This window comes from Colletotrichum costaricense (assembly GCF_030867565.1).
Source record: "Colletotrichum costaricense strain IMI 309622 chromosome Unknown Scaffold_21.1, whole genome shotgun sequence".
Lineage (NCBI taxonomy): Eukaryota > Fungi > Ascomycota > Sordariomycetes > Glomerellales > Glomerellaceae > Colletotrichum > Colletotrichum costaricense.
In genome coordinates, this window is record NW_026848250.1 from 759,456 (window position 1) to 780,607 (window position 21,152).

General features: G+C 51.7%; 11 protein-coding genes across 11 annotated transcripts; 3 read left to right on the top strand and 8 right to left on the bottom strand.

The window, feature by feature from the left end:
- Window positions 1-1,676: 1,676 nt before the first annotated feature.
- Window positions 1,677-2,924, bottom strand: CCOS01_14780 (uncharacterized protein; the record flags this gene model as incomplete). Its single annotated transcript, XM_060462923.1, has 4 exons — window positions 1,677-1,727; window positions 1,782-2,296; window positions 2,357-2,429; window positions 2,496-2,924. The coding sequence occupies 4 exons, from the start codon at window positions 2,922-2,924 to the stop codon at window positions 1,677-1,679; spliced, it is 1,068 nt and encodes a 355-aa protein (XP_060306754.1).
- Window positions 2,925-4,056: 1,132 nt separating this feature from the next.
- CCOS01_14781 (uncharacterized protein) lies at window positions 4,057-4,855 on the top strand (the record flags this gene model as incomplete). The annotated part of the gene is made up of 2 exons (XM_060462924.1): window positions 4,057-4,116; window positions 4,226-4,855. 2 exons carry the CDS (start codon window positions 4,057-4,059, stop codon window positions 4,853-4,855), a joined length of 690 nt encoding a protein of 229 aa, XP_060306755.1.
- A 367-nt stretch (window positions 4,856-5,222) lies between these two features.
- On the bottom strand, window positions 5,223-5,519 carry CCOS01_14782 (uncharacterized protein; the record flags this gene model as incomplete). The annotated part of the gene is made up of 1 exon (XM_060462925.1): window positions 5,223-5,519. The coding sequence occupies one exon, from the start codon at window positions 5,517-5,519 to the stop codon at window positions 5,223-5,225; it is 297 nt and encodes a 98-aa protein (XP_060306756.1).
- A 2,525-nt stretch (window positions 5,520-8,044) lies between these two features.
- CCOS01_14783 (uncharacterized protein) lies at window positions 8,045-8,333 on the bottom strand (the record flags this gene model as incomplete). The annotated part of the gene is made up of 2 exons (XM_060462926.1): window positions 8,045-8,130; window positions 8,210-8,333. The coding sequence occupies 2 exons, from the start codon at window positions 8,331-8,333 to the stop codon at window positions 8,045-8,047; spliced, it is 210 nt and encodes a 69-aa protein (XP_060306757.1).
- Window positions 8,334-9,167: 834 nt separating this feature from the next.
- On the bottom strand, window positions 9,168-10,196 carry CCOS01_14784 (uncharacterized protein; the record flags this gene model as incomplete). Its single annotated transcript, XM_060462927.1, has 3 exons — window positions 9,168-9,810; window positions 9,874-10,026; window positions 10,114-10,196. The coding sequence occupies 3 exons, from the start codon at window positions 10,194-10,196 to the stop codon at window positions 9,168-9,170; spliced, it is 879 nt and encodes a 292-aa protein (XP_060306758.1).
- Window positions 10,197-10,657: 461 nt separating this feature from the next.
- CCOS01_14785 (PLAC8 family protein) lies at window positions 10,658-11,315 on the bottom strand (the record flags this gene model as incomplete). The annotated part of the gene is made up of 2 exons (XM_060462928.1): window positions 10,658-10,980; window positions 11,042-11,315. The coding sequence occupies 2 exons, from the start codon at window positions 11,313-11,315 to the stop codon at window positions 10,658-10,660; spliced, it is 597 nt and encodes a 198-aa protein (XP_060306759.1).
- Window positions 11,316-13,163: 1,848 nt separating this feature from the next.
- CCOS01_14786 (acetyltransferase) lies at window positions 13,164-14,227 on the bottom strand (the record flags this gene model as incomplete). Its single annotated transcript, XM_060462929.1, has 3 exons — window positions 13,164-13,452; window positions 13,655-14,044; window positions 14,127-14,227. The coding sequence occupies 3 exons, from the start codon at window positions 14,225-14,227 to the stop codon at window positions 13,164-13,166; spliced, it is 780 nt and encodes a 259-aa protein (XP_060306760.1).
- A 280-nt stretch (window positions 14,228-14,507) lies between these two features.
- Window positions 14,508-15,139, top strand: CCOS01_14787 (complex 1 protein; the record flags this gene model as incomplete). Its single annotated transcript, XM_060462930.1, has 3 exons — window positions 14,508-14,729; window positions 14,858-14,998; window positions 15,065-15,139. The coding sequence occupies 3 exons, from the start codon at window positions 14,508-14,510 to the stop codon at window positions 15,137-15,139; spliced, it is 438 nt and encodes a 145-aa protein (XP_060306761.1).
- A 329-nt stretch (window positions 15,140-15,468) lies between these two features.
- Window positions 15,469-16,003, bottom strand: CCOS01_14788 (ribosomal protein L36; the record flags this gene model as incomplete). The annotated part of the gene is made up of 2 exons (XM_060462931.1): window positions 15,469-15,558; window positions 15,737-16,003. The coding sequence occupies 2 exons, from the start codon at window positions 16,001-16,003 to the stop codon at window positions 15,469-15,471; spliced, it is 357 nt and encodes a 118-aa protein (XP_060306762.1).
- Window positions 16,004-16,614: 611 nt separating this feature from the next.
- Window positions 16,615-18,433, bottom strand: CCOS01_14789 (threonine ammonia-lyase; the record flags this gene model as incomplete). The annotated part of the gene is made up of 2 exons (XM_060462932.1): window positions 16,615-18,141; window positions 18,215-18,433. 2 exons carry the CDS (start codon window positions 18,431-18,433, stop codon window positions 16,615-16,617), a joined length of 1,746 nt encoding a protein of 581 aa, XP_060306763.1.
- Window positions 18,434-19,169: 736 nt separating this feature from the next.
- CCOS01_14790 (uncharacterized protein) lies at window positions 19,170-20,038 on the top strand (the record flags this gene model as incomplete). The annotated part of the gene is made up of 3 exons (XM_060462933.1): window positions 19,170-19,237; window positions 19,337-19,407; window positions 19,491-20,038. 3 exons carry the CDS (start codon window positions 19,170-19,172, stop codon window positions 20,036-20,038), a joined length of 687 nt encoding a protein of 228 aa, XP_060306764.1.
- Between the last annotated feature and the right edge of the window lie 1,114 nt (window positions 20,039-21,152).

The window sequence follows — 21,152 nt, forward strand, 5'->3', positions numbered from 1 at the left end:
GGAGATTGGATTCGAAGGAGTATCGGACGTGTTGCCACCGACGGCGAACGTTTTGCCGTCAAGAAAAGAGATCATGCCAAATGTGAAAGCCAGATTGAACAGCAAACAGAGACACAGAAGGTACCATTCTGATATTGGTTGAAGCCAGCTGCGCTTTGCATTCGTCTCGTGACACTTGTGGATCTTTACGAGTAGATGATTGGGTTCATGAAAAGAATCGGGGAGTGTTTCTCCCAAGAGACTTTGCTGCGAGGATTGGTTGTGTTCCATGGCGATGCGGTTGTTGATGTTTTTGGATCCGAGGACAGGCTTTCACTGGGAGCACGGGGTCTTTTATATAGTAACACCGAAAAAGCTCAGCAGACGCAAGGGGACCACCTTTTGCACAGTTGTAAGCCATCATGTGATTTCAGGCAATAAGATTGGTTGACGATGGTAAGTGTCCATGAATAGATACGCAGCCTTATGAGTGGAATGCAGGGGGTACAGCTGCATTGGATCCTGGCTCAAGTGATTCTTAGCGGTGGTGAAAGCTTAAGAAAAAGGCTGACTGGCTGAGACAGTCTCTAATGCATCTTCTATTAGTCTTGATAAGAGAAACGATGGTGAGGCTTTTCTTCACAATAAGTTACCGATAACGCACCTCAGCCGGCCTTGAAGCTTTCATGTAAACTTCCTTTGGCACATCGCCAGTGTCCTCCTCCCAACATTAAGATCAACCCAAGGTATTGGCATTGGAACTTCACTCAAACGTGCAAAGTAACGACTATCTCGCCCGTGAAAGCATGTGCTGCACTGCAGCACTTAGTCGTATCCGCCATCATTGACTGCACGAATTACACGTTCCTGGCTGATTAGAATATCAGAAAATACGCAATCGCGCGGGAAAAGTAAGGGTTGTGGCAACTCACTCAACACAGAATCAGACTACATGTAGCCTCGGCGAAGCTTGAAATGTAACAGTAATCTGTAGTGACGCCTCTGTGAACCATTCGTCACCGCGATGGCTTCTCGAATAGAATCAGGCAATGCTGTGAGGTTTCTCATCGAAATTCCAAATCGCGGCTTCAGATGGCTGAGTGAGACACTGCTTATGGCTTATGGGCGAAGATACGGTATCACATGCCATCGGCTGACCCGAGCATCTGGTGGCCATCCATCTCACCATGAGGTACTGGCTTCTGGAAATCAGTATGTCGATATTAGCTTCATGACTTTGAATATTATTGAGAGCTTCCAACCAATTAACTCAACAGGTAGTACATCATTGCTAGTTGTAGGAACTAACAAAATGTACAGTGAGGTTGGTCTTTGCCATGATAGCCGTCTCGACGATATCGTTAGGCACCTCTTGACAAGGCCCTAGCATCGTCACAATGACGACTCTTTTGAGATGGCAACTTCACCTTAAGTAGTTTCTCAAACTTCTGATTATTTTCAACTTGGCTTCATGTCTCGATATTCGATTCAGGAAAGCTTCTGAGTCTTTTCTCCGCATCTCCATCTCAGCTGAGCAGCGGCCAGCTGAACTTCAGCCGCAAGCCATGTCTTTGGCTGGGGTTTAGCGGTCTTTGCTGTCTGCACGTGTTTAGTGATGTTGTCCGCAATGCTCGAATCACTTGTCATTCTATCGGAACCTGATTTGAAGACATGTTTCTTTTGTCTTGCGCTAATTTTCAGCAGCCTGTAGCAAGCTGTAGCAACCAGCCGTAGTAGACATCGAATTCCTTATACTTTCAGCTTTCATTCACCTCTTCGACTCACTAATTGCTATGTTTCACCTCACTGCCCTCCCTCACTTCGCTGCTCTCCTTCACACCGTCGCACTTCTTGACCTCACTGCTTTCCTCCTTTCCTATGCTCTTCTTGACTTCATTGGCATCTGGAGTCAACGAGACGACCATGTCCCAGGCCGCTTGCAGTCTCGCGTTCACTTCGTCCGTCTGCTCCCCAGCCTTCAGGACACATCTAATTGCATCCGTCCAGAGGGCCCATACACCTAAACCCCATTTCTCTGTGTCCGTCTCCTTCATGTCCTCGTAGATGAGCTTTCCGGCATGAATCAACCAGTTCGACGCCACCAACAGCCTACATTCGCCGAGCTTTCCAGAAGGAAGTGGCTTCTCAAGCGCGAGCTCAATATCGACACCTGGCCATTTCATGTGATGCTTATATGGGGTATGCGCTTTGGAGCCTTGGAAACGAGCCAAGAAACAAGAATAGTTAACCCACTCATCGCAAGTGAGGATAAAATCCTTTTTTGCCTCGGGTTCGGTCGGTTCAGCTCGGTCGGATGCTTATCGAAACACTTAGAAAAGATGCCATGATGGTAAGGTAAGATGTTGGTTTGACTTACCAAACTTTGCATTCCACTTATCATCGGTCCTTTCACCCCAGACTGAATCATCATGGTATGCAATCCACTCTTTCTGTAGAAACCATGAGCGACGATTTCTGTGAAACAGGGGGACGGGTAGATGAAAAGAACAACGTACACCATAGCTCCGGTATGTCACCTTGGGCAAATTCTGCAAGTCCATAAGGAGGTGCACTAAGCAGTCTTGCCGAGGGTCGTCGTAACGCAACAGCCATGCCTGTTCGAGAATTGTCTCGTAAAAGCCATAAAGGTACATGCGCCAGCCTTTATCTTCTAACATGTAAGGCTTGTTGAGAGGATCGACGCTTGATGGGAGGTACTTGGCCCAGTAATCTGCTCCTATACGGAGTGAAGCTTCAAGAGTGGCCAAGTAACCCTTTTCAGGAAAAGCGAGAAGCATTTTGAGGATGATAGAAGCATATTCCGATTCTTGTTGGTCTCCCCAACTCTCCTGGATGGCAATTACCTCATCTAGAGCGGCTCTCCAAGGCTCGACGGGCGATGTTGCCTTGGGCTCTGTGTTGGTTGTGATGCTGACAACCGCCATAATGCTAAGTGTAATGCAGTCTGGAATTTCGCGATATATGATGCTTGATGCTTTGTGAAATGATATGATATTGCAATTGATTGAGAGTTGATGAAGAGTTGATGACTTGAAGTTTTGAAGACTGAGACGAGCCAACGGTTAAAAGATAAGACGGGAGAGGCAGCCTGGGGTTGTGAGTTCGTGAGGAGAAAATACACGCAACTTTGACCCGTTGGAAAGGTCACATCCTCACGTGGCCGGGGTTGCAAGTGGTCACGCATATTAAGCGCCGACCGTTGCACAGCCCACCCTGCGAGCGCATCGCCGAACCACCGTGCCGGTACCACGGCCTCACAGTCACAGCCAGGGTCCGAAACCTGCCGGGTCACCGAGCACACCGGCCAAACCAACACAAAATCTAAATTGATCAACAATCATTGGATCCTCAGCAACTTCTGAGCATGCATTTTCGGGGGCAGTCTTGTGAGTAGGTTGTTTTTTCACCCTCGTCAATTCATCAGTCGTTCGATGTTGGAAGGGGCCCTTTTTTCGCAACGGCCCAACCAACATGGAGGCTAAGCTGAGAAACAGTCATTGGATCGTCAACAACTTATCCACACAGCTTTTCAGCGGCAATGTTGGAACCAGGGTTGTTGTTCTCTCTCACGCTTCTCGGTCGATTGACCAGCGCTTCGCTCCACGCTTTCAACTCAACTTTGACCCCTAAGCTCATTGCCAATTGGTCGGCTGACGAGATTGCGAAAGTTGACCTTATCTATGTGATTACTTGGATGTTTGAGTTGTGGACTGCTTTGAGTGAAACGCTGTGATTCATCATTTGATGTTGGAAGAGAGCACTTTTTCTCGGCCCATTAACATCGCATTGCTAATTATGGCAAACGCCGTGTTTCCTGTAGATCTTGAGCCAAGAAGCTCAAAGTGTGCTTCACCTGTACTTAAGAGAGTAAGAAATATCCCATCTCATGGTCTTTCTTCTTTGTTCAGAGCATGAAAATCCCGGAGAAGTGGCCTTTTCTTTTCTGATTCTAGTCGAGTTGACGTATCGCATTGACCGCATCTTTTCAAACCTTGTAACCATTTTTCCCTTCTATATTTTGTCTCTATATTCCATCACGACCTTCAAATCGTCAGGATGGGCAACAAGCAATCTACACCGCAAAGACGCAACACGGACAACCCTGAGGAGCAACTTGTAGGTCTCGCAACCCAACAGCTTGGAGTCTGCACTGTACTTGAGACGATATGACAGATGGTTTTATGTTGTCTAAGTGCTCATTAGCTAACGTGTCGGCTCTAAACAGCAATATCATACACCTCGCGGCCCAGTTGCTGCAAAAGACTTGTCGGAACATCTTCAGAGCGTACCTCCGCCCGGCACACGCACTCGATCCCAATACCCTCATCCCTTCCGTGGTAGACAGGACTGGAACACAGAAGCAAAGACCTTTGACGACTACGTCACGGGCCCAGGTCGATCTCAGGGGCCAACCGGCCCCATGCAGGAGTACCCTATCCCTCAACCCGGCCAACAGTTTAATTTTCAGTACGACCGCCGCACCCAGCCAGCAGCTCAGGCAAACCGAGTACTTCATCACAATGAACGAGCAAACGTGATGGGGCCTGCCAATGGACAAGGCCCGAACGATCCCATGCAAACTCGGGCTGCTGTTCGCGTGGCGCAAGTAAGTGGCAAAGAGCAGATTGCTGTCGTTGGTGTCATGGCTCATCCGCCGGGGGACCCAAGAAAGCTGGTGCGAGCGCCACTTGAGCCCCTTGGCCGTGAGGGTCGGCAAGAGATGGCGCGGCACGCGGATGAACGTGGTCGCATCCAGACGTACCCACCCCGTGGTATAGACTCTCAAATCTATGCAGATGCCGAAACAAGATCTGGAAGGGTACGGCCGCCCGCTCATCCAGAGATGAGGTTGTGATGAGACCGGAACCCGTCGAATACATGACGATAGCAGTGTATATAAGCAGTGTATATGCATGCTAAGTCATTTAGACTGAGCTGGTTGTTAACCTGGTGGCATACTGAGGCTTCAAGTCTACCTTCCAGGCGGCACTTAGTGACAAAGATGCTTCAAGGAAGAGAGATTAGGAATCAGGTTCTTTCGGGTAATACAAGGCTTTTTTTACAACCTTAATTACAATTCTCAAGTCACTATCTCTCTCAGCCCGACCTATTGAGAAATATATGTAATTCGCTGTTACAACTGTATGCCCCTATGCCCAGAATCACTCATCGTCCATCATGCAGTATCCAAAAGACGAAAGACCAATATCTCAACTACCGCCCTATGATAGTTGGTAGCAAGCTCCAGCCTTGGGGCTGGTGAAAGACACCCCACTAGGGTGGTAGTTCTTGCCTCCCTTGTACGAGTCGCACCAGCTCTGCGGGACATTGGCGCAGTTGACCGATAGGTCGCCGTAAATGTCAGAGGAGCTGTAGACCTGTCCCTTTTGATCGTTTTGGCACGTGCGCTCGGCCCAGGTTTTGAACTGCTCGAAAGATCCGTCTCCCTTGGCTGAGATGGTGACCCAGTTGGCGGCCATCACCGGGGTGATGAGGGCGAGGAGGGAAAGCTTGACCATTTTCTAGTCTTTGTTAGTTGACAAGTTACTTTGTTTTTAATCGAAAGAGGACGAATGTATAAAAATGGCATACTTCTAGTTCTTGCTGTAGAAATTGCGTATTCGTATTGTTTTGGGAGAAAAAGCTTGAGTGCGGTGTCCGTCAGACTCCCGATACTCGCTACTACCAAACAGAAGCCATATTTATACGAGAATAACTTCAACCCCTTACGCTCCTGACTTCGGATATCGCGGACTGAACGAGCCTCGGAAACGCCTAGTAGCTTTTGGATTCAATAACTTCTAGAAAGTCAAATTAAATGAGTTGCGAGAGCGAGACCCACCTTACATGGGTTTCGGCACCCTCAGGATAGTTGCACTCGCAACTTGTTGAGTTATCAATGCGAAATGAAGGAGTATGCATTTCCAAGTCAACTAGACAACTAATTACTCAAGTAAGTATGTGAAGTCTATCTTTACATGAAGGAAGTCGCTGTTACGTATACTATAGTATGCTGTATTCGGGCTAATTGCCTTCCCTGGAAAGATCAGAGGTTCGAGTTCGTGAGACTATGACTCGTGCTTGGGTCGAACTTTGACCGGCTATGTAGACCGTGCCGAGCAGAAAATCACTGATCTCCATTTCTTGTAGGCTTTCCCGTTCTCCCCGGCTTAGATCGGTGATCAACAAAGCTTGTACTTTTACTGGGTATTCCGGCTAAAATTCCAAGCACATCTCTGTTCTCTGAGCAATCAGGCTATCGGACGGATGAAATGCCGCGTGCGCATATCATTGCTCAATTGGGGCCAAGAATTTATACTCCAGAAGTCTTAAGCCATTTTTACTTCCAACCAATAGCCCTAGCACAATCTTACCAACTTGATCTCTATCCGAGGGCAATTGTTATTGATCAGCTCCATCTTCTCATACGTTTCGTTGTCATCCGACAATTATGAACGGTAAAACTTAGGACTTGAGCCGCTACCTCAAGAAGTAGAGTACTATCCCATCATTCTTTTGTTCACACCGCCAATCAACTCGTGACGCTGAGGAGTGTCCTTGGACGTTGATAATCGCAATGATGCCAATCGTTGTATCGAACCTGCATTTCTCTGCACAACAGTAGTATAAATGACACCCGCTTAGTCCAGACTATAGCTGCTGCATCATGAGAAAAAAACCCAACTTATATTGACTGGAGATCTATATCACCAGACAGATTCTGATCTTACACCAAGTCCTCAAACCCGAGGGTAGCACCAGCAGTCGAAGTTGTTTCCCTGTCCATCTTTGGTTCTGACGCTGTTAGGAAATGAAAGCCAGGTGGAAGGAGTTTGAAAACTTACTGCAAGCACATAAACGACAATGACCCATTGCAATCAGACCATTCAAGACGTCAGTGCCTTTGTCAAGACTTGTATGTGATTACGACGGGAACGTACACTACAGAACTTGGCGCAGGCGTTCTTCTGAGAGTCGTATACGCATGTCTTGGACTGCAGTGAACACTCATGTCAGTATAAGGTAAGCTCAAAAGCAACATACAACGTGTCAACCATCCTTTACATACCCCAGACGGGGCACATGCATTATTGCCTGAGCAAGTGATTGTGGCAGAAGCCACGACTGCCAGGAGGGAGATAATAAAAACTTCAGAATGCATGTTATCAGATTTGTTCAAAACGTTCCGGGGGTGTGATCTGAAGAAAAGCGTGCCAACATTGCTCTGATGTACTTTTGGCGTCTGTCGTTTTCTCTTTTGCAATCTATGGGCCACTATCAGGATGCAAAAGGCGAAATATCTGATTTGTCAAGTCTACATCACTATCACCAATATGACTACATGACTCCGCCGGAATGACACTCAAACTGGAAATCAGCTGGCTCCACATACCGCATGAATGCTCCATTCACTTGTCAACATCACTCTCTCTCTCACCAGCTCTTACTAACATTCAGTCCATCGTGTTCTTTTTGTGGCATTTCTGCTAATGTCCGCAGTCCCAGAGCAATAACTTCATTGCATCTCAGCCTGTTGCTTTTCAATAGAAGACTCGGATCGCTTCAAGTGGTACGTTTTTTATCTCGGATTTCTGTGGATACAGAAACAGGAATCGCTGTCTTTGGGAATTTGCTTCTTATTTCCACCTAGATTGGCTCGCTGGGCCATTTGAAGTGTGATCAAGGCAAGGCTCATATGAGGTCGTCAGTGAATAGGTCTTCTAATTGACAATACGTATCTCCGAATCGAAGGAATTTTATCGAGTGACAATAGATCATGCTCTGTGCTTGCGTGACTGTGGACAATAAAGGCAGTTCAATCACTGGACAACATTCGTCCGCGGCTGAGTTGGCGCAGTTTTGAGCAATTTATGTAATTGTTCTTATCTAACTGCGAACTCTTGGTGTGCTACATGTGACTATCGACAGAGTCGCCTAAACCATGACTCTTTCTCCACATAGAATGAAGTGAACGTCCTGCCATGTGAGATCTGACCTCCTAGAAGTTGCGCTCCATCGAAGTCCAAGGAACAAGCCATTCCGTCTAGTTGCAGTCGTTGCAGTGCAACAGGCAGTTGGTCTGGCAGCCAGCGCGCTGGAGGGAAGACATGCGGTCAGGTCCGCCAAAGTCTTAGAGAAACTTTGAGTTAGCACCTTCGGACTTGATCGCTCGGCGGGAGTCTTCCAGCAACTTGATGATGCTACTTACTTTTGTGGCATTCGCCAGCGCACTTCGCGCAAGTTCCCTGGTAAGGGGCGGCACCACTGCATCCGGCCATGACGGCAGGGACGATGGCTGCGGCGATGAGGAGGATGGTCTTTGCGAACTGCATTGTAAAGGATGATTATGGGGTTGGTGAGGAAAGAGTTGATGTAGATGGATGGCTATGGGTGTGTTTGAATGTGATGATGTTGTAGTTGTGGTTGTTGATGTTGTAATCGAGTTCCTTCAACATCGCAAAGACACCTGCCTTTTATAATGCCCTCTAGACTGTCGATAACTTTCAAGGTCTGCTTTGTAGCCAATCATTTTCTCTAAAGCCGATGAACAGATTATCCGAGGCTGATTGAGAGAATTGAAGCCCTGATCCGACTTCACCAATCTCATGATGGAAGGAGCTTAGACATCGCCTCGCTCATTCTCTCGAAGCAGCGTAGCGCTTACAAGAGTGGATAGTCCGTGAAGGAGGCTGGTGCAAGCATTTAGAGTTATCAATCTCTCTGCGGGTTAGATGTGGGGACTCAGGCAGCGGCCCGCAATCCTTTTACCTTGTTCCTGCTCTAGGCATCGACGTTCTGCCGGGCTCGAATGGCTTGGCTCGCACTTCCTCGCACTCGAGCATCCCATCAGCCCGCCAATAACCGTTGATCTCTACTGAGACAGGTTGAGTTTAAAGCTTAAGCTATGTCTCTGGGGTTGGAAGGATTTTATTACGGGAAGAGATTATCACATCTTTTCTGGATATTTGGCTCAAGTCGTATCATTGAAGTAACCTAGCGTCTTGGCAGAGACAGTTCTAGCTTCTTTCATGTGTAAGCCATGGGCTATCATGAGGAGTATCTGAGGCTATGCGAGCTCCTGAAAATTTGAGGGCAAGCCCTTCGGCATAAAAAACTCAGTAATCTAAGGCTATCGACTGTTAAAGCCCTTTCCGTCTTCCCGTCCACTAAATCCAACCACCCTCGGTGACGTTCATGTCCCTGGCCGGACTTCTAGGTGGTCGAGGAGGAGGCCTACTCGCCCCTTCCAAAACACCAGAATCACCTCTCGATACGCTCTTTGATGGGCCGCCGTAATCATAAACAGACGACACAGGAACATTGATGGCCCCCGCATGGAACGGTATCATACTATCCCTCTTTCTCATGGGCGTCACGGGCCCGCCAATCGCAGCCTCGTGAGCCAGACGTTTCTTCTTCCTGGCTCGGTTCCAGATGAAGACTGTCACACCCAGCAAGATGCCAAGAAAGGCAAGTGCTCCGACGATAGCCCCTGTAATTGCAGCAGGCGAGGCTTCGCCAGAGGAACCGGATGTTTCCGAAGGGATTCCAGGTAGCAGAAGTCTCGTCTTTGTGGCGATGGTAACTCCAGCTGTGGGTTGTGATAGTTCGGCTGTTGTGGTCGTCTTGGCGTTGCCACTGGTTTTAGGTGAACCATCTTTCGTGGTGGCTGTCACTGTGGCCCCTGGTATGAAGGATTCTGCCATTAAAGTCCCGACACCGGAGACTGAGCTGCATTGTAAGAGTGTGTAAGTTGCAGTATTGTCAATCGAACGCCAAGTCCAGCAGTCCGTGTTAGGATCTGGCCCACTATCCGTTGTTAGTGGCTTCGATGAAATCTCAGTTGGGAAATCCTATATAAGATCGACTTACCAGCAGAGCTGGCCGGGCTCACATGCCCTCGGGGCTTTGGCTGTCTGCACGCAAGTCGTGGGTATGGGGCTGCCGCAGCCCATGTAGGACCTGGAGGAGATACAGTCCGCGGGTGGATTGATACAGGCATAGGGGATGGGCTCTTGAAAGAATCTGTGGACTTATTAGCTAATGTCGTTCGTCTGTCTTGCTTACTTGCGTGGCGTCGGAACGGGCCACTTCGGGGAAGGGATGCTTTACCCTAGAGTATTCGTCGCGAGCGGTATCCAACCGCATATCTCTTCCGCTGGCGCAACGACATTCTGGGAAACAATCGCGGCCATATTCGCGAAAAGATGAGGAAGAAGTCAATTTTGCATTGGAGAGGGGTAGTGATGAGAAATCAAGGGGGAGAGAGAAGCATCTCGCGACAACCGTTTTGTAGTTGTGGCAAGCGTAGTATGATTCACCGTTCGAGGCGAGCTCGATCGAAAAGGGCTTCAAGCAGTCGTGACTCCAGTGATTCACTGAAGCGAGTGATTTGGCGAGAAGTATCAGATGAATGATCAACATGTTTGATCAAGCTCGGTCAGCTCAATTACTAGCAAGAAATATTACCAGGCCCATGTGCTCGAGACTATCAGTCGAATGACAATCGCATCAACCCGAGTCGGCGGTGTCATTGCCTTCAATTCCCACGGGTATACCATAACCAATAACCATCATTACCAAGACAAAAACCACGCCGTAGCCTCGTCTACCCTCATCACCTTCCCATTCGCAACCAACATCACGGAGCCGTTGCTCAAGCTTGCTGTGGCGGCATGTGCATGCCCTCCTTCTGCGGTTGGTACCCTTGGACAATAGGCCCCGTCGACAGACGCGCCTGCACCTCCTTGTCCTGCTGGATGAGCGCGCAGCACCCGCACCAGTAGCTCACGCAGCAGTCGGAGCCGCCGGAGCCCTTGATACCGAAGCGCTCGCGGATCTCGCCGCGCTTCATCATGGCGTAGATCCAGCCGCAGCCGGTGAACCAGGTGATGCCGCACATGAGCAGGCAGTCTGTGTTGATGGCCTCGTACGTCTGCATTGTGGGGTCGCGCATGCGCTCTGAGGTCTTACCGAGGACTGTTGGGTGATGCGTATTAGTTAGGCCTCCTGGGTTTAGAACGTGGAGGAGAGAACTTACGCAAGCACGGGAGACAGGTTCCCACGATACAGGTATCACAAGGACCGCAGTCCATCAAGCTTGACTGCCATTCTTGGGTCTGGACATTGGCGCCTTGAACGTATTCTTGCTGCATTGTCTGCTGATGCTGGGGATGGGGCTGGTGCTGGTGCTGGAGCTGCTGCTGTTGAGGCTGTTGTTGCTCGTAGTACTGCTGCTGTTGCTGCTGCGGTTGCATTTGAGGCTGCATCTGGGGCTGCTGGTACTCCGCCTTGGGTTGCTGTGAGTAGTCCATGTTGACGGGTTGCGATGCTTGATACTGGTGCTAATAGGTGCTGAAGGTGACCGTTCGAGGGCGGAGGTTCCAGAAACAGGGAAACGTCGAAGAGAGCGTCGGAAAGCCAAAGAGCGAGGGTGAGGGATTCCGTGGTCTGATATACAGCAGCCAGTGGGCTTCATGTAAGACAAGGCGCGAGCAACGCTTCGACAAACGGGCTGATGGCTGAAGGCCTCAATACGGGTTGGACGAATGCAGACGGCCGATCACATCTCAAGAGTGGCCGCATTTGGTTTAACGGTAGGTGCCCAAGTAGTGGCTTAAGTCACCAGTGGTCACACAATAAAAGTACCTTGATCTCGTAGCTGAAAAAAAGTATGGGAATAAAAACAAGCTTCAATACAAATTACCTCGTCCCCAGTCCAGTCCACACATGCGCTAGTGTAGGCTGCTGCTAGACAACGCCAATAGGCGTTTTTGATGACTTTGAGACAGGGACGTGCTTCTCGCTCGGGGGAATGAGGCTTTGCTCATGTCAAGCACTTTTCTCCGGTTCTCTAACCATTCCTCTGGAGTCTGGCAGGCCCATGGAGTTCGTAGCCTTGGTAGCGTTTTGGAAGGAGAGATGAACATCCCCACAACTCCTTTACTCACCTGTCGTCTGCCTGAATCCTGTGCGTCCGAGCCATAGCAGGAACTTTGTAGCCGATCAGCGCCGGCGTAAGAAGAATATGTCAGACCATGATCCGTGAATCCATTACACACTCGGCGAGTCGGCATGCCCCTCGACCTCTCATTCCCCCCCTGTGGCTTGCTGGTCGAAGCGGTGATTGGAGACTTTGCTAACAGAGGCAGCAACCGGCTCATGCATCACGGCGGGGACGCTAGGCCCGACGATGTTGGATTGGCGTCCTAGGGCTGAGCTTGGCGGGCAAGGGGGATTTCGCGAGGCAGATTGAGGGCTGTGTTTGGCATTTCTTCTCCAAGTAAGGGGTATTGAGTTCACCTTCTTTCGTGTAGGTATATTTTCCCGAGACTGTGAGATTTGGAGCCGCTGACTGTTGGCACGTGGTGGAAAAGTGTGCAACATGAGAGACAGTGCCATTGATCGCAGTGCCTGTGGTCTTAACGCTTCGCTTCCTCCCTCCAAGTTGGGAAGAAATGCCTGCCGGGTGTGGTGTGGGCCGGGCCTCACTCCGTCGTGTTTCCAGTGAACGGGCTCTGGCAAAGACGGGGCCAACAATGATCGGCACAGCTAACGTAGGCAGACACAGCTCTGAGTTGATCCTAACCGTGGTGATCGAACATGAGTCGTGGAGAAAGGTGCGTGAGAACTTGAGCAGAAGGGTGAGTTGTTCAAGGCAAGGCTCAGCTCAGCTCCTCCAGCTCACTGCACTCGGATCCAATAGCTGCGATAATTCCGACGAATGGGTGGAAAAGGTCCCCCGATTTTAGGTTGGGATTTCCAGGCTGTCCCTGCAGTGGTCCCCTTTTTTAAGTCCCTTGCAAGTTCCTGTGGTTACACTCTCTGACCCCTGTCATTCCATCTCATCTTACCATTTTGAAGGGTCCCAAGGAAAGGAGTGAGACTTCCGATGGGGCTTTGTCAAGTGGGCTTCAGCTTCTATTCATGGCCTGACATTGCCCTAAGCTGACTTGCTTCACTGCTAGACCATTGGGTACATTGCTTGTCAAAATGGGCAGTCAGTGATACGCGACGATATAGCATCTCTCCATCCCGTAACGCTCGATGCTGTCTAGTACTTATGAATCTACATCGGGTTTGCCTATGTACACAGTCCGTCACCGAAGATGGATGGTTCTTGATGTCGGAGCAATCTCCGGCATATGGACTCAAAATACACATCACGCGTCTTCATTCACCGCACCACCCTCATCCAGATCTAACTTCCCCTCACCCTTCTTCTTATCACGAACCCTCTTACTCATGATGACATAATCCGGCACAAACACCTTGCCGAATCTCAACTTTCTCTCCACAGGCGACAGCGCATCAATCTCGAAGCCAAGCTTCTCATAGAACGCGCGGGCATCTGCGTTGGCGATGAAGCATGTCAACGTCACCTTTCCAATTATGGGAATGCTCTCCGCCACTTTTACGAGGTAATCCATAAGTGTACGACCCACGCCCGTGCTGCATCGTGTTCTAGTTAGCTTCTCTTCGCGGCATTGACAGTTGGAAGTGTGCGCTGCCGGCATGAGATCCCGATCCTCCTCCATGATGGTGCTGACAGCGCGATGGGCTGAGCCCCCCGCCTACCGGTCCCGCGCCGATTACCCTCCCCCGGGCTCATCCTTCGTGCAAGAAAACACGTAGGAAACGTCCTAAAACTCACCCTCGTAATTCCTCTAGGAGGTGGATCTCATAGCAGTATACCACAGCCTCACCCTCCTCAAAGGTAGGCATAAGACTCGTGAACCCACAAATCTTGTCCTCCGCAGCATTTCCGCACACCTCACTCTCGTCATTACCAGCGGTAGCTGCATCAGGTGCTGATGAACCCGACTTTTTGACGAGGATATATCGCAATCCTTCACTCTTCATCTCCCTCATCTTATGCGCCGGCCGCCACCCATCTTTTGAAGCGCGGTAATCGGCTCCACTGGTGTAGTCGATGAGATCGAAGCACGCTTTCAGCTCACTCTGTGCGAGCTGCGCCGGGGACTTGAGTGAGAGGGTGTACGATGTGCCGCTCTTGGGGTGCGTCCAATTCGTCCACTCGGAGCTGGCATCGTTGTGTGAGATGTGAGCACCCGTGAGAGGTTCGGAGCTATCTTGAGATATGCCTGCGTGGATGTGAGACGAACCTGGGCTGGAGATGGTCCCTGATAAACTCGGCATCGGATTTGCGGTTCGCTGCCTCGATGGGGTTCGTTGGGGCCCTGCGGCGCTTGCGGGGTGGTGCCATCTTCAGGTTGGAGACGGGGAAAATATGAAAGTCTCGTGGCGTATCTACAAGTCCAAGCGAAGAGAGAACGAAGGAAAAGTCAAGCTATGCAATCTTTAACTCCTAATTTGGGGACGAGGACTCGGTGTAAAGTGACAACCCAATTCCACAGACCTCTGTCTCCCGTCACCGAGACCCTTGCTGAGCACTGGCTTCAAGTCCCGAAGTTTCCCCGTCCTGACCTCATCCACTCCAAAAAGTTTCCACACTACAGCCCAGAGCACCAATTGGCTTTGAAAGCATGAAAGCGCAGCAGTCTCATTTGATATTGGTAAGTGAGAAACATCAACGTCTACTTGAGCCGAAACGTATTCAATCTCACACCCAATTCGCAGATGTAGTCGGAGCCTCCCATCCCTTGGCCCTAATGCCCTTCAAAAACCCCCTGTGGTCAATTGCCCGCAGCTACTCTACCCGGCCAGCAAGGTCGCGGCTCGGGAAGAAGGCCTTGAGCCTGGATCATGTAAGAACCATTGCCATCATACTCTCTCTTCATGTCACTTTTGCAGCTCTTCATATGAGAATAGCGGCCAAGAGTTTCAATCAATGACTGTGGAAAAATGTATAAGCACATGCTCACACTTTCCATAGTTCCTCCAGAGATCCCGCGTCATATCCCTCTACCGCGAAATCATCCGCGGCACACGGCGCATCGCCGACCCAAACACCCGCGCTGAGTCGAGACGGTACGCCCGCGATGAGTTCGAACGTCACCGAGATGTGACGGACCTTGTAAGCTCCCACGTCCCCTGCCCCTTTACCTCTCCTTCTTACGGGACTGACAATACTATGCTCCAGGGACACATCCGCTATCTCATCTCAACAGGTAAGACGGAGTGGCAGGGCATGGAACGATACGTCGACGGAATGTAAAGTTCTCATCATTGTAAAACCAGTAAAAAGGATCTTTGTATAATACACACCACAAAAGGTCTAACCCTCGCTGCAATTTGCTTCTATAGCTTGCAAGGTGCCCCGTGATGGAGGGGGATCTTTCTAAAAACTCCAGTGGGGCAATGGTATCGATCCCATGGACGTCTCTCAAAACTTGTCTACAGTCGCAACATCCTCACGTGCTGTCGCTCGCCCGATGCTCCATTTCTCTGAGCTTCCCCGGTCCCTCCTCTCTGTATGGTACAAGGTTTTCATACACACCACTTCGTTGATAGTCTCCCTCTCTGAACCCAGAACCGAAGAATCTCTCAAGATTGGCGTTGCTTGTGTCTGGGGTTCGCCTTGCAGATGACGTACAAGTATCCGTTATGTCTCTTGCCCGCCTTGCGTCTAACAATCTGTGGCGCATGAAGTTAGCAAAATGTCCATGCCAAAGCTCAGCTTCACAATGCGAATCCTCCTCTGGTCGTCCATCTGGATATCCTCAATTCCACCCCCCCCCCCCCCGAATCAACCTAGCCCATCCCCCAACGGCCTTCCCCCTCCCCCATAAACATGGAAAAAGCATAGGCTTACCTTGCAGTGCTCACACCTCTTCTTAACGGAGCTGTGCACCTTCATCCCCCTCGTCTGCTGCACCAAGGCATTCACCACGCCCGAGGCGCTCTTTCCGACCTGCGCGAGCATCGACTCGCTCTTTTGCGCCGGCTGCTTCGTCAGGATCGCCGTCGAGAGGGCGCGCGTCGCCGTGGTTGTGACAGCGGAGCTGGCGGCGCGGGGGATCGTTGCGCGGGCGGTGCTGAGGGTCAGGGCCCTGAGGGAGGCGGCGAGGGAGGAAGCCATTGTGTAGTCTTTTCTCGATTTTCCTGGTCGATGTGTCGTCGGGCGGATTGTGAGAGAGGAAAGGTCGGACAAGGTGGAAGTCGGGAGCTTGGGCTCTGGTGAGTTGGAAGTCTGATGGGTGCTGGAGCACGAGACTTGTCTATTGGGAGCTATCCGGAGCTACGAGGTCCGTATTTCGTGGTGAGGCGTGGAGCTTCACGATGCCGACTGCTCTGGTGGTGAAGGGGGCCTGGATGGCCTCAGTTGGAGCATTTTCGACGGCTTGGCGTTCATCACGTGGTGTCGATGTCCGTGCGCTTATCGGCACCAGAGCTCTTATCGCCCAGCTGCGGTATCGGATGAAAAGGTACCGATGATGGGATGACATTATTTTGAAAGTTGTGTGCAGCGAAGTACAGTCGACATGCAAGCAAACAAAATAGGTCATGTAAATATCCTCAATTGAGTTTGAATAGTCTATCTACAAGAGGCGGCTTTTCTTCTTCCCCGAGTTGCACAGGCATGCGTGATATCTCCCAATGTTCCGTTTTCTGTCACCCAAATATCTACAAAAACTCCCAGCGCCGTACGAAAATCAACCGAGTAAACGGGTTTTCCAAGCCTTCATTCCTCTAACTACGAAGGAAAGTCTTGAAGACGGCCGACTGGGTGCAGTCCTCCCACGGGTATCCAATCTCGGTCAAGAACGTCTCCAATTGATCAACCTCGTTGTCGGGGCAGAGAATGCCCGCCAAGATCTTACCCGTGTCACCACCGTAGTTACGGTAGTTAAACAGACTAATATTGAACTTGGGACGCAGGGTCATGAGGAATTTCTCCAAAGCGCCGGGCCGCTCAGGGAAGTTGAACATGTACAGGCGCTCGTTGGGCACGTTGGAGCGACCACCGACGAGGTACCGGATGTGGCTCTTGGCGAGCTCGTCGCCCGAGAGATCCGTCACCGACATGCCGTGCGACCGAATGCGCTCCAAGAGCATCTGCAGCTCCTGCGTTCTTTGCGATGCAGGGGCTGTCAGGGAAATACCAATAAGAACGTTGGCGACTTCGTCGGTCGCGTAGCGGTATGAGAACTCGGTCACCGAGTGGGGCATGATGCTGGTGATGAGGTTGGAGAAGGCGCCGGGCTTCTCGGGAATGCTGACCGCCAGCAGGGCCTCCTTACCCTCACCAAGGGTGGCGCGCTCAGCGACGAAACGCAGCCTGTCAAAGTTCATGTTGGCGCCAGAGGTGACAGCCACCATGGTCTTGCGGCGATCGCTCGGGTTCTGAGCGACGTATTTCTTGAGGCCGGCAATGGAAAGGGCGCCGGCGGGCTCGAGACCGGCGCGAGTGTCGTCGTACATGTCCTTGATGGCAGCGCAGACCTCGTCCGTGGTGACTTGGATGACCTCATCCACAACGTCCTTGCAGAGGCGGAACGTCTCCTCGCCGACGGTCTTGACGGCGGCACCGTCTGCAAAGAGGCCGACGCTGTCCAACACCACTCGCTCTCCCTTGGCCAAGGACTGGACCAGAGCGTTGGCGTCGTAGGTCTCAACACCAATGATCTTAACATGGGGCGCCATGCGCTTCACGTAGACACCGATTCCGGAGATGAGGCCACCACCTCCGACACAGCAAAAGATGGCATCGAGCTTGGACATGTTGATCTGGCCGAACAGCTCCATACCAATGGTTCCCTGGCCCGCAATGACGTACGGGTCGTCAAATGGCGGGATGTTGATCAGGCCGTCCTGCGCCGCTCTCCGGCCGCACTCCTCCTTGGCGGCATCGAAGTCGGCACCGTGCAAGACGACGTGTCCGCCCAGGCGCGCAACGTTCAGATGCTTGATGCTAGGTGTGGCTTCGGGCATGACGATGGTCGCGGGAATTTTGAGCTTGCGGGCCGAATAGGCGACGCCCTGAGCGTGGTTACCGGCGGAGCAACAGACGACGCCCTTCCAGCTAACGGCGGGGTCGAGGTGGGCCATCTTGTTGTAGGCGCCGCGCAGCTTGAAGCTGAAGACGGGCTGCTGGTCCTCGCGCTTGAGTAGAACATTGCACTCGAGTCGGTTGCTGAGGTTGACGGCGGGCTGGAGCGGTGTGACCTTGCAGGCTTCGTAGACGCGGGACGTCGCGGCGGCGATCATTCGGAGGTACTAGACGCGCACACAAATGTTTAGCGGTGGTCCCAATTGAGCCATTAGCATTGCCATTGGGGATTATTCTCACGTCTGGGTGGCCATCAGGCAGCAGAAAGTCCTCGGGAACAACACCCTTGATGCGGCTCCTTCTCTCCTCTGGCGGCGTGGACGGGTTGGCGCTGTACTCAGTCAAGGACATTCCGGCGGGCTGCGGTGTTCTTGGGCGCGGCGGGTGGTCGCCATTGACGCCATTGAGTGTTCCGTTGGTCATGACGGCGACAACGGGGGGCTCTGCGTTCTCTGACATTGTACTGATGTCTTGGGAAAGGTGTTTGTGAGAAGAAGAGGAGTCACTAAGACCGGGACAGAAGCAGAGGAATCGTCCAAGAAAGAGTCACGAACGGCGGGCCCCAACAACCTAATCAACGGGACCAGACCGGCCTGAATTAAACTGGAAATTTGTTCATAGTGGGGCAGATATCGGAGCGCAAGTCGGGCTCGCGGGGTAGAACATCAGACGGTTTTTCTTGCGGTGTGTTGGCCAGCGCTGCCGTCCACGCCCTGTCAGCAGCTTCTTTGGCGCTGGGGATTGGCTAACGCACCCTTGTACCTGCTGTAGCGTCAGCAAGGGCGTCGTGCTCCCCCTGCTGTCAGTGTCCATCACGCTGGGAGTTGAGGGCGACATCGCTGACACTGCAGACCGGGGTGTCTTATCGGGCATGGACTGTGCGTCACGCTATCTTATCCGATAACAGCGCGATACCTAATACACATTTTGATAAGAATCCGAGCTGCACAAAATGTGGCTGAAGAGAGAGCAACTTAAGCCACACCGCGCCGGCCGGGATTTGCCGCAAATCTGCTCAAGGGTCGAAGCTCTGGGCGCCGCGCAGCCAGTCCCCGAAAGTTAGGAGGGTCTCGGAGTCCATTTCATCATCGAACTCGCCGACTACTGCACCCTGGGGGAATAATCGCACGACCAATTCCCAACTCCACGATTGCGACTTCTTCAACCACCATAACGCCAATTGCAAACCGCCAAGATGCCCGGTCCAGACGGAAAACCCTCGTTGCTCGATCAACCTATGCCATCGTCTTTTGACGAGAACAAGTAAGCTAGCCCGCCCCCCACTGTCGGGCTCTACGGGAGCTGCACATCATCAATAGTCCAGGAATTGGAGGTTTGCTAACCCACGCACGCGACCCGCAGCGAATTCTACGATGAGCGCGTTCTTCACAAGGCCTTCCGCAAGCTCAAGGAGGAGCCTCTGATCCCCCTCGGTAAGCAATTGCTCTCACCACTGCCCCTCTCTCCCCCGGAAACCTGCTGCATCTAGCCATTCTAACCAGTGTCGCAACCACAGGATGTGGTCTGACCGTCTTCGCCTTCGTCAACGCTTGGCGCGCCACCCGCCGCGGCGATGCCAGACAAGCCAACAAGATGTTCCGCGCCCGTGTCGCCGCCCAGGGCTTCACCGTCTTCGCCATGCTCGCCGGTAGCATCTACTACAACAAGGACCGCGAACGCACCGCCGAGCTGCGCAAGATCAAGGAGGCCAAGGACGCCGAGGAGCAGCGCCAGCGCTGGATCCGCGAGCTCGAGGCCCGCGACGAGGAGGAGAAGGCGCTCAAGGCAAGGATGCTGCAGAGAAGGGCGAGGCTCGATGCCAAGAACGCCGGTGAAGATACGCCAGCTGAGGGAGAGCAAGGCAAGACCGGGGGCGTGCTCGGTGCGCTGGGCTTGTCGGCGTGGAAGAAGTCTGAGGACGGCGATGCTGCTGCGGGTGAGACGCCGGTTGAGGAGAAGCCGCAGAAGAAGGAGAACCCTAAGAGCTCGCTTGGTGCCATTGGCGAGATTTACGGCAGAAAGCCATCGTCGTCGGATGGGTCATCAGAAGAGCCCAAGAAATAAGGATGGACCAGGGCAAGATCGACACTCTGATTTGTATCACATCACGGCTACACTGTACAGTACTGGCATTGGCATCGACGCTTAGGACGAGCACATTGTCTCATTGAAGACTCCGCTCCGTCGTATATAAAACCGGGGGCGGCCGGCGGCGCATCTGGGTTGAATTGAATGGTTATCTAATATCTTGACAAAGGCAGGAGATGTGATCAGCCTTGGCGAAGCTGACCTGTCACTTGGCAGGCCAGTCCTCGTATACCTATCCTCAGAAACGAGCGGCATAAATCAGCACGCACGCTGCAGTTGACCGGCTGTTATGGGGCATTCCGGCGGGGTCATGGTTGACTCCGTGCAAGCTCCACGACGGCCTCAGCACCGACAGCATGGCCGTGAGGCGGGAGCAACGGAACCTAGCTCTCTTAGTTTTGGACTTACAACCCGGCTACGTGACTCTGTGCGTTTGTGGGCGGTCTAGAAATCTGAGGTTATCTGGACCGAAGATAAGCATTTCGTTAGAGGGCCAAACTCTGATAAACTTTGGGATGTTATTTGAACGCATTTCTCAAGGGCTCCTCGGTGTATATTGTCACAACACATCGCTACTACCTTAGTGTCTAAAGACGGAACCTGCCCGCCAGGTCTTGGAGATCTGAACAAGTACGCAAGAAAGTATACACCTCTTTTGTAAGAGAACCAATGTAATTCAGGTTGCCGTGCCTGAGTCTATACAGCCATGCAACACCAACTTGTCCAGCATCCTAGGTAGAGACCGAGTCAAGTGGGTGCTTCCTCACAATTTGGTCCCTTGATGAACGAATAGCACAACTTATTGCAGCATTAAATACACTTCCATGGTTAAAAGAGCGACGCCAAAGCGGCTGCGAAGATGGGCGTCGCTCTTTTGACCAGTCCAAGGATGCGCCAACTACATGTTCTACCATTGCTGCGACGATAACGGCATGCCCGGCGACTGAGCCACCAACATTATATGCCCCGGGAAGCTGGAGTCACTTACGGAATTGGGCGCGATATTGAATGAGTGCAACTAGTCCAAGACTTATCTCTTTCCGTATAGTGCTTTGGAAAATTGCGACATTAGGCGACGAAGCAAAGCTGC